General features: G+C 37.1%; 1 protein-coding gene across 1 annotated transcript; it reads left to right on the top strand.

The window, feature by feature from the left end:
• The first annotated feature begins 317 nt into the window (after positions 1 to 317).
• Positions 318 to 2,079, top strand: GPRASP3 (G protein-coupled receptor associated sorting protein family member 3). Its single transcript, XM_007451227.1, has one exon. It carries the CDS (start codon positions 379 to 381, stop codon positions 2,077 to 2,079), a length of 1,701 nt encoding a protein of 566 aa, XP_007451289.1. The 5' UTR covers positions 318 to 378.
• Positions 2,080 to 11,960: the final 9,881 nt, after the last annotated feature.

The following is an 11,960-nucleotide window of genomic DNA, read 5'->3' as shown; positions in this document are numbered from 1 at the left end:
GTCTCCGTTCCTATTTGATGCAGAGAAAAGAGTATGGAAGTGCCTGGGCAGGGCATTGTTGGGCATTAGTGGGACTGTGGAAGGGATAAAATGAGGTAACAGAGTTTTATACTATTCTACTTCTCCTACCACACAACCTATCTCTACTGTCATATGTCCTGTGTGGCTCTCTGCATAGAAAAGCACAGTTGGAAGAGACTCAAAGCCCATTTTCTTCTTCCACCTCAGGCCTATCTCCAGTGGTGGCTGTGGTGGCCTTGAAGTGACAGAAGATCATCACCTTCAACCCAGTAAAAGAATATTAAGACACTGACCTGGGACATATTGAGAACCAAAGCCAAGACTGTATAGAACTATCTACATAACTGGGCTTTAACCATGGCTGGGGTTAAGAATGCAAGTAGAAAGAATAGGAGTAGAAAGAATGAGAGTAAAAAGAAGGCCAAAACTGAAAAAAGGGCTGGTGTACAAGCTGAAGCCAAGAGGGAGGCTACTGGCGTAGTCAGATCTGTAGCCAAGACCCAGGCCAAAGCAATAGCCAAGGCAGGGACTCAGGAAGATCCAGTGGCAGAGGTGAAGGCAGTGTCTAAGAGCAAGATTGTTACTGAGATGAAGGAAGGAGCTCTGGCAGATTTCAGTCCCAAAGCTGAAGATGAGGCCACTAGAGCATCTCGGTTTTGTTCTGTGGCTGAGGCTAGTGCTGAGTCCAGTGCTGAGTCCAGGTCTATGTGTAAAGATAAGACTGGTATTGATACCTGGTTTTGGGCTGAGGAAGAAGCCAGTGTTGGTTCCTGGTTCTGGAATGGAGAAGAGGCTGGTAATCGTTTCAGTGCTAAGGATGAAGGTAAAGCTGATATTTGTCCCCCATCCTGTGCTAAGAATTTGGAGCCTGTGGCTGGGACCAACTGCAAGGCTAGGCCAGGGGCTGAGGAGGAGGAGGAGGAGGAGAACGTTATTGGGAGCTGGTTTTGGGATGGAGATGAAACTAGTTTTGACCCTAACCCTAGACCTGTGAGCAGGATAATTAAGCCCCAGCCTGTGGATGAAATTAATGAAAAAGATAGGCCCAAGGACTGGTCTGAGGTAACTATCTGGCCCAAAGCTCCTGCTGTAACTCCAGCAGTGTTAGGCTTTAGATCCCAAGTCCCATTTGAGAAAAAGCCTCCTTCATATGTTGTCCTGGCCTCCACTGAGGAAAATACCCATTCTTTGCCTGTGGCAACAGCAGCATGCCCTTCTAGGAGCACTCCCTCAAGCTCACAGCCTGTCTCTGAGTACCCATTTGGTTCTGACCCTTGTATCCAGACCATAGAGGAGATTAGACGCCAAATCAGGATCAGGGAGGTGAATGGGATTAAGCCATTTGCTTGCCCTTGCAAAATGGAATGCTACATGGATTCTGAGGAGTTTGAAAAACTTGTTACCTTACTTAAATCAACTACTGATCCTCTCATTCATAAAATAGCTCAAATTGCAATGGGGATAATTAATGTTCATCCATTTGCCCAAGAGTTCATTAATGAGGTGGGTGTAGTGACACTTATTGAAAGCTTGCTTAGTTTTCCTTCCTCTGAAATGAGAAAAAAGGCTGTAATTACTCTGAATCCCCCCTCTGGGGATGAAAGACAACGCAAGGTTGAATTACATGTTAAGCATATGTGTAAGGAAACCATGTCTTTTCCCTTGAACTCACCTGGACAGCAATCCGGATTAAAGATACTAGGACAACTGACTACTGATTCTAACCATCACCACATTGTTGCCAATTACTTTTCAGAGCTTTTTCATTTGCTCTCCCTGGGAAATCGTAAAACCAGAAATCTTGTTTTGAAAGTACTTTTGAATATGTCTGAAAATCCAACTGCAGCCAGAGACATGATCAATACAAAAGCATTAGCAGCATTAAAACTCATCTTTAACCAAAAAGAGGCAAAAGCCAATCTCGTTAGTGCTGTGGCCATATTTATTAACATAAAGGAGCATATCAGAAAGGGCTCAATTGTAGTTGTTGATCATTTGAGTTATAATACACTCATGGCCATTTTCCGTGAAGTTAAAGTGATCATCGAAACAATGTAAAATGAGCTAGAAATAAAAGAGAACCCTTTGAACAATCTCCAAACTCTAACAGGCTGTGTGTTCCCAAAGAGCCATGCATAATGTTTTGGTTATTACAGTGTGCATGTTATAAATTACATCTTTAACACAATATTACCTGTGACAGTCTAGGTCTGAACTAGACCATTTTGGGGTATCAAATTAATATTTCATTGTGAGTTGAAAACATCTGTTGATTATTCTCTTGTGTAGATGGGGAGCTTTTTAACATTTAAGATAGCAAATTGGTGCATCATAAGTAAGCTAACTTTTCATTAGTATCTGCTTAGATCCATTTGCAGCTTCAAATGATTTAAAAAGATAATATCATTGAATTTATAATCTAGTTGTAGAAACAAGGCATATACACACAAAAAGGTATCTAACAGTACACACACACACACATAGATATGTATACACACACACTCATTGCCAAATGTGCACTCTCAATGCGTAAAGAAAGCAGGGTTGCTACCGGCTGTTTAATGTAAAAGGAATTACTGTTTTTCCCCTATTCTACCTGCATCAGATAACGCATTCTACAACACACAAATGGCCCTGAATCTCAGATAAAATGTAATATTCATCTTTTATTTTGCTACTACATTTATAACTCCTATATTGTTAGGCTATTTCATTTATGTCAAGTAATCTTGCAGAAGAGAAAGGAGGTAGATGTAGGGAGGAAACATTTCCTGAGTACCTACTCATGTCAGATACTGTGTTGGCATTATATTTTACAGGTTTCTTCTTCTCAACAATGGTTCTCTGAGCTATGTACTGGTATTTTTTTTATGATTATAACTCGTTATTCTGGATTGCCTCCAATGGCAGTTAAGGAGGTTGAATACTTATTCCTAGATTCCCACAGCAGGCAAGTGTGGCATAGCTGTTTTGTCTGATACCAAAACCCGCTCTCATTGCACTACCTTATAGTCTTCTTCCACTTTTTGTGTGGCAGCCTTCAAGGCTCACAGACTGGTTTTATGATTCAATTTTGCTGTAGATAATGTCCCTGCCAGTCTTGCAATTCTTAACTTCCTCCAAATGCACATGTCCATTAGGCATTTGGCTAAACCTTGATGGAGTAAGAAGAAAAGTCTGGGATGAGTGTATGGATTTGAACTGGCAGTGTCTGGGAAACAGTAGTAGGTGTGCCCCAAACTGTTGAATGAATGAGATGTAGATTTGGAGCCAAACAACTGAAATTTGCTATGTGTCCTTCCTATCTTCTTCAATAAAGAATTGGAATCATTCTGTACATTGTTTCATACCTTACAGTTTAAAATATAATTGCTTTTTTCTTCCTTGCAAAATTATACCTTAATTTGTTTACCATTTATAATTTATTCTCCTGTGTGTCATATGAAAAGATAAACGGTTCTATCTTTTACTAGTAGACAAGCCTACTCTCTGTATTTGTACCAGCTAAAACTGTACAGGATAAACTTAATTGGAGAAACTTAGGCCCAGGCCCAGAACTGCAGCTTCATCAAAACAAAACAGGAAAGCTAGGAGAGGAGCTGCTGCCTCAATCTACATGATAGTGATTCCTGGAAGTCTATGGTCCAGAAAGCATTCCCAGGACTTGGGCTATAGCTATAGACTCAGGGTAGGAATTACAACCCCTGGTCTGAGCTGAAGAGAATGTTTCAGTGTGTAAAAATATTGGGTTATATGCTTTGAGATTTTTAAACAGTTAAGAAATTAAAACAAGATCATACTGTAAATACTGTTTGTAATGTGCCTTTCTTCCCACTAACTGTATATTGTGACCATCTTTCCATATCAATAAATAGGCTTCTACAAATATTTTTGAATCTCTTAATGTTTTTCCTGTGTTAACATTTGGAGCATAGTGCCCTAATCTTTCATTGCATATCATCTTAATAAAGAATATGCATAAATTTATTCTCTTGCAGAAATAGAACTACAGTATTCTGCAACTTGCCTTTTTGTCTTTTCAGTTATCTTTCCAATTTAGTATTATACAAATCTACCACATGCTTTTATCTAATAGCTTTATTGAGATATAATTGACATACCTGAAACCACACATATTTAAAGTATACAGTTTGGTAAGTTTTAACATATGTATACAGACACGAAACCATCACCACAATCAAGATAGCAAACATACCCATCACCCTGAAAAGTTTCTTCATGCCCCTTTGTAATGCCTCCTTCCCACCTCTCCCTATTTTGTCCCCAGACAACCACTGATCTGCTTTCTGACAATATAGAATCATTTTCATTTTCGGTAGTTTTACATAAAAGGAATCATATAGCATATATTCTTTCGGAGGGAAGGGGATCTCGCTTCTTTCACTCAGCATAATTATTTGAGATCCATCTATGTTGTTTTGTGTATCAATAGTTCACTGCTTTTATTGCCAAGTAGTATTCTACTATATGTCTATACCACAGTTTTCACAGTTTATCCATTCATCTGTTGATGGGCATTTGGGTTTTTTCCAGATTTGAGCTACTGCAGATAAAGCTGCTACAACTGTTTCTTGTAGAACTGTTTGTACGGACATTTGCTTTTCTCTTGGAGAACTACCTAGGAGTGGGATGGCTGGGTCATATGGGAGGTATACATTTAACTTTTACATTTTCCAAAATGGTTGCATCATATTACATTCCCACAGCAGTGCATGAGAGTTTTGATTCCTCCACATCCTTGCTAACGCTTGGTATGGTTGGTCTTTTAATTTTAGCCATATCTCATTGTGGTTCTCATTTGCACTTTGCTAATCACTAATGATGTTGAACATCTTTTCATATGCATATTTGCCATCCATATATATTGGGTGAAGTAGGTATAAATATTTTGCCCCATTTTTTAAAATTGAGTGGTTCCTTTTCATTGTTGATTTTTAAGAGTTCTTTATATATACTGGATATAAGTGTATTATTAGATATATGTTTTACAAATATTTTCTCCCAGTCTGTGGATTGTCTTTTTATTCTCTTAAAAATGTCTTTTGGAAAGCAGAACTTTTTAATTTTAATGAAGAACAATTCTTTTACCAATTGTGTTTTTGTGTTAAATATAAGAAATTGTTGCCTAACCAAGGTCATAAAGATTATATCCTATATTCTAAAAGTTTTACAGTTTTAGGTTTCATATTTAGGTCTATGATCCATTTTGAGTTTTTATATATGGTACACCTTATATATAGGTTGAAGTTCAATTTTGGCATAGTGATATCCAGTTGGTACAGTATCACTTGCTTAAAAGACTCTTCTTTCTCCACTGAGTTGCCTTTGCATCTTTGTCAAAAATCAGTTGTCTCTGTATGTAATGGGTCTGTTTCTGGACTCTCTATTCTGTTCCGTTGATCTACTTGTGTATCTTCATTACAATGCTACCTTGTCTTGATTACTGTAGCTTTATAATGTCTTGAAATCAGGCAGCGTGAGTCCTCTATTATTTTTCAGTTATTTGGGTTATTCTTACTCTTGCTTTTCCATATGAATTTTAGAGTCAGCTTGTCCATTTCTACAAAAACTCCAGCCGGGATTTTGATTGGGATAGCTTTCAATCAGTAGATAAATTTGGGGAGAGCTAACATCTTAACAATATTGAATCTTCTGTTTATTTAGGTCTCCTTTAATTTCTCTCAGCAGCGTTTTATAGTTTTTATGCAACATACTTATTAGTTTATTCTTTCATATTCTTATTCTTTAGCATATTCATATATTTTTTTCTTCTGTGAAAAGTGATGCATCATTGTTTATGTCTTCATGCCTGTTTGAATATTTCTGTATGACAAATTCCTTGAAATAGAACCGCTTTGTCAAAGATCATGAATGGCAATGCCCTCCAGCCAAAACCACCAATATTTGAACAAGTTAGGTTATAGAGAGGAAGAACACACACCATGGGGAATCATGGGGTGCTTCAGTAAGGGGGTTTTAGAAACAACTTATTTTAGGATTAGGACTTGTGTTAGGTGATTTGGAGGAGGGTTTAAGGAAGTGAGGCTTTGCTGTAGATTGAAAGCTGTCAGGAAATATGAGTACAGTAGACCCTTGAAGAACATGGGTTTGAACTGAGTGGATATTTTTCAATAAATAGTGCTACAGTACTACATGATTATGGTTGGTTGAATCCATGGATATAGAATCACATATAGGGAGGGCCGACTGTAAAGTTATACACAGATTTTCAACTGCATGGAGGGTCAGCACCGCTAACCCCCATGTTTTTCAGGGGTCAACTGTAATTCTATGATTTGGTATCTAAATAAATCTTGTTCTACAAATGGGGAAGACTAGGTCAAGGCTAGAGTTGTGATAGGTAAAGAAGCAGCGGCCACTTATATTAGCCAGAATAGGAGGATATTTGGCCATTTTTGTGAATGGGACAATGTTTCTCTGTGTTCATACATGATTACAGAGTAAGCTTGTTTTTGTCTTGATATATCACAGTCGCAGAGTGGCCTTATCGGATGTTAATGTTCTGTGAAATTGTTTATATTCGACAAGAGAACACCAAGGCTTAGCTGAGAATGCTGGGCCAGCTCATGGATGTCAAGGGCTGCTTTTCTTCTCATGGATATTTTCAAATTTTTACATATATTTGCTTACTGACCTTCAAAATATATCCCCTCAACCCATGGTGCATGAATGTCTATTTCTTCATATTCTTGTCAGCATTCAGTATCAATATTTTCAATCGTTGCTATCCTCAGAGGCAGAAAAATCATCTCTGTTTTTATAACATTTTAAAGGTTACATAATATTCTGTATATGAATGTGACAGTTAAATTGCACCTCTATATTCCATTGGGTTAATTCTAGGGATGTAAGGATGGACCCTATCACCTAGTGGGAGGAGTGGAGTATATACATGCATGCATCACTTTGCCTATTTTACTCGTGCCCCCTCATTGCTGCCCCTCCCATATGATCTCCAGATTCAAGCCCTGACAAGTACCACCAACTGACAACCAGAACAGAAAAGTTGTACCACTTTACACTTTGTGAACTAAATTTAAAACAGAAGAGTGAAGAGTTTAGCTTGCTGACATTCTGTTACAGAGTTTAGGTCATGAACTCTATTACGGACCCACCCTTAGGCAACAACAACAGTCAGTAGACTGGCATCTGATATGTACATGCAAGTACAACTCAAGAAAGAATGGGGGTTATTATTATTGAGACAAGCACAAGCTTTGCAGTGAGCAAAACTGCTTTCCAGTTATAGCCTTATAAAGATTGTTTAAATATTTCAAGTTCTTCAGATTAAAGAGATTGGTCATTATTTTATAAAATAAGCTTCAAAACAGCATCATAATTAATCATGAGTTGATAAAACATCTTTAGTAAACCAATATGCAGATTTTGCCTTAAGAGTTCATAGGACCCTCTTAGCTTATCTCTGAACACCTACTCTCAGCTGGGCAGTGTTACATACCCTGTCAGCAAATCTGAAAGAATCTCTGGCTACCTCTTTCCTAGAGGTGCCACGTCCCTCTCAATAGTCATTGCCAAGGTTTTCCTGAAGGAGAGGAGAACTCCAGAAACTTGCAAAATGTTTGTTGTGCATGTTGAACATTTAGCAAACTAAACTTGGCTGTTCTCATGTTGTGGTATTCAAAATAAAGCACAGTATAAAAGCGTGGGGTAGAAATGTTTTTCTCCAGAAGTTGTTAATCCTCCATCTGGACGGGGGAAACTTGCTATTCTACTCCCCACAGCCCAGTTATGTACTTTGTGAAAACTCTAAAATATGTCAAGAATAGACAAAATGCCTAGTATGGTAGCAATGGTTGGGAGGAATAGTAATGCAGAATGAAATGTGTTTCCAGGTGCATTCTTTGAATCAAGGAAGTGCTAATCCCTCTCCTCCTTGATGATGGAATGTCATTTTAACATTACAATGGAAAGTGAATGTTGCATTGGAAAGAGTACAGTAGACTCCTCTAGGGCCATGAAATATTATGTAACTTTCATGTATAGCTATGCTATTGTGGTTTAAGAATATGAAGCATTAATCTTTTATCAGAACTATCTTGATTCTATACAATATGACAATATGATATGAGACTGATTGTACTCCTTAACAAACATCAAAATGTAAGCGCCCATGAATATTATTCTTTACAATGGCCCCCATGGAAAGCCCTACACTTATGCTGTAATTGTTTGAAACATTGAAACTACTTTCAGAACCAGTTTCTGAGTCACCCAAGAACACCAGAACCATTATTTTATAGCCATGGCTTTATACTGAATAGTTCTGTTCTCTAGATCAGTGCCCCCTAATCTTTATCATGTAATGGCACACATAGAAAATGATCATATTTGTACATTTGCTCTCCATTAAAGGCATCAGCCCCAGTGACTCTAGCTGGAGTCACTGTTGCATTCTCTGCTGCAACTACTCCGAGCACTGAGGGAAGCAGTATCTCTGATACACCTATAACCCACTTCTAGTATACCAGTGGGATGCTCTACCCCAGGACAAGGGTTTTCAATCTATGTTTCCTTGACTTCTAGGATTATCTGAAAATGCTTCAGAAGGCACTGCAGAGGATCAGGGGAGGGTGCATGGATTGGTTCTGTGTGTTCCACAGCACCTTCACAAAGCAGCTCTTCTAGGATTATCTGAAAATGCTTCAGAAGGCACTGCAGAGGATCAGGGGAGGGTGCATGGATTGGTTCTGTGTGTTCCACAGCACCTTCAATCAAAGCAGCTTCACTTTGCGGTTATGCCATATATATATATATATATATATATTCCCAAGCTGTGCAGCTTGTAGAATCTTAGTTCCCCAACCAGGGATCAAACCCGCACCCTCAGCAGTGACAGCGCGGAGTCCTAACCACTGGACCACCAGGGAATTCCACTTTGCGGTTATGAGTAAGAGTGTGTTTGGGAAAAGGTTTCCCCAGTTAGAAATTTTTGTGACCACTTCTATAGATATCCATCCGTCTTTTAAAAGAATCTGCATCTAATGGTTGAATTGCCTTTCTGCATATTTGTAAGACTGACATTATTAGTGTCTACTAAGTTTTTTCAGTTGAAGGAAATGATTTATGTTTCCCAAAAGATTCCCCTGTGTTCAGGCTTTACATTCTTTATTGAAGGCTCTATACAATGCTTTCAAATATATAGTCTGAGAACTTACACAGATTCTATTTTTGAAGGAAGATGTCACACACATGGCAGACCAGAGTAAGTAGCAGTTTTGAATACAAGCCTCAAATTCATTATTTTCTGCTATTTTAATACCAGGGTCCTCAACTCCCTTGCCTTATTTTCTTTCTGCCAAAGGTAGAGCCCTGGACTGTACACACACTCATTTGCCCAAGTGTTCTAGAAAATTTTCTAGAAATAGAATTTCTAGGTCAGAGTAAAACATTTTTCACTGTTGGTGAAAGCATAGCAGTGATTCTCAATCCTGGTTGCATTATAATCACCTGGAGAACATTTAGAAAATACAGGCACCCGGGATTCTTCTCCCAGAGATGTTGATTTAATTGGTCTGGAGAGGAACTTGGGTGCTGATAATTTTTTTTTTTAAAACTCCCTAGGTGATTCTAATGTGCAGTCAAATTTGAAAACCACTGTTGCAAAGAATAAGGCAATTTCATATACTATTGGAGGTAGAGGCGGATAATTTGATATAGCCATTTTAATGGTCATTTCCCAATATCTAGTAAAATATAAATGTTCATACTTTTGAATGATAAATTAGTAGATATATGTCCTACAGAAAAATTCATAAAAACAATCAAAATTTATGTATAAATATGTTAATTGCAGCATTGTTTGTAATTTAACAACTAGAAACATTCCAGATATCCATGAATAGGAGATGAGGTAAATAATTTATAGTATTTCCATAACATGAGATATTATGCATCAGTTAAAAATAATCAAAGACATCTATATGTACTAAAGCATGATCTTTTTGAAAAATAATAGTTATATGCAAAAAGAGAAACTGGAATGACATACCAAAAATCCAACTGATTATAGCTGGAGAGACATGGGTGTTTTATTATTATTTTATTTAGCTTATTTTAAATTTTTCTTAAGTAAACAAATACTACTTCTGTAATAAAATTATAACATAAGTAGAAGATCTGATAAGGAAGGATTTGTTATACAAAGTGATGAGCATATACCCATAAAGAAAATATCAGTTAAATAGTACTTCTTTAGGGGTGAATTATTGGAGCAAGATACAAAGTCAAGTTTCAAGTACCCGTATTAGTCTAGGAATTACAAAAATATCATAAAAAGGAAGGCATAAATATGAGCTAAAACCTATAGTAATCCCCAAAGTAAATCAGATGTTTAAGCAAGCCAGAATCTTCCTTCATCAAGATGATTAAGGGGGATTATCTCCCAAGATGCTGGGAGACTTACAGGAATTTGTAAGTTTTGTAAACAGCTAGAACTCAAGAAACCTGATTAACATAAACACGGAAAGTGTATAATGGGAAGAGAAAAGCTGCTTTGTTCCCTGGAGGAATTGATCAAGGGAAGTGGAAGTTCACAGATAGGCATTGCATACATTATTGGCAACGCAAAAAGTTTTTTACATTCAGATATCAGACTTTCTTTTTTTCAAAAATGACTGTATCAAGTCTTGTCAAAAGCAAAGAATAAAAACATTATTATGTTTTTATCTTTCACCAGCCACACAGAAATTGTTAAATGGTTGTGGCTTTATGTTGAGTCGTACCTCCCCAGACAGTTAGGATTATTCTGTGATTGGAACAAAAAGCAACTAACGAAGACGTTTCTTCTTCTCCCTTGAAACTGACATTCTGTACACTCTCACCCTTTGGTTAAGGTAATATGGTTTCAGTATCAGGGAACACAATTGATTAATAATTGCCATAAGACCCTCACTACCATCTAAAATCCTACAATGTAAAAAGCTGAGCACTTGGTCACTACTGAGGGTTCCTTTTTTTTACGTGAATAAAGGAATGAATGAATGAGGTACAAGGCCCTAGATATTGAAAAAACAATTCCTCATCTGTAAAATGTAAGTTGAGAAATAAATATTAGTTCCTTGGATAGCCTTTTGCCACCAGGAATTTTATTGACACAAAAATCTCTTGAATGGAATGGACATCTTCGAGATATTTCAAACTGTGACAGAAACAATGCACTGAATTTCAGTAGGTCCCTTCTTCAGTCATCATTCACACACCCCATCATCAGGTAAACTTCATGATTCAAATGAACCAATTCAAACTGCATATGTGAACTTTTTCCCAAATGTTCTGTATGTATAGGCATAATTGAGGGTTTTTTTAAATTAAATATTGGTATATTAATGAACATATGATTTTAAATAATACTTTTATCATTTGACATTATATCCTATATAATATGCTGTGATGAAGGAAATCTAACTTTATTTTCTTTTGAATATTTAATAAAAGTATTTTTAAAGTTGTTTTCTTTACCCAGCGACTTGAAAATGCCACTTTATCATAATATACATTTATAAATACTTTGGTCTCTTCCTGGGCTTTCTATTCTATTTCATTAAATTATATATACTTTCATTGGTTTTAATTATTCTAGACTTGTAATTATTTTAGTATAAAACTGAGCAAGTTTCTCTTCATTATGCTTCTTCTGGATGGCCATCAGGTCTATGTGGTAATATTACTGTTTTGATGGAAGTAAGGAAGGGTGGAATGACTTACTCAATGGCATAATGTGAGAATGTGGTGAATATAGCCCTGGGACCCAGATTTCCTGCTTCTCATTATAGTGTCCTGTTTGGCAGAATCATTATTTTGCTCTGTTCTTTTGTGGGATCCTGTTTCTCTGTAACTTGAAGGATACAGCCAACAGAAAAGAAAACAGGAAGCAGGAA

Source organism: Lipotes vexillifer, unplaced genomic scaffold, assembly GCF_000442215.2.
Source record: "Lipotes vexillifer unplaced genomic scaffold, Lipotes_vexillifer_v1.1 scaffold609, whole genome shotgun sequence".
Taxonomy (NCBI): domain Eukaryota; kingdom Metazoa; phylum Chordata; class Mammalia; order Artiodactyla; family Lipotidae; genus Lipotes; species Lipotes vexillifer.
The sequence above is the reverse complement of the archived record's forward strand: the minus strand, read 5'-3'. Positions and strand labels throughout refer to the sequence as shown.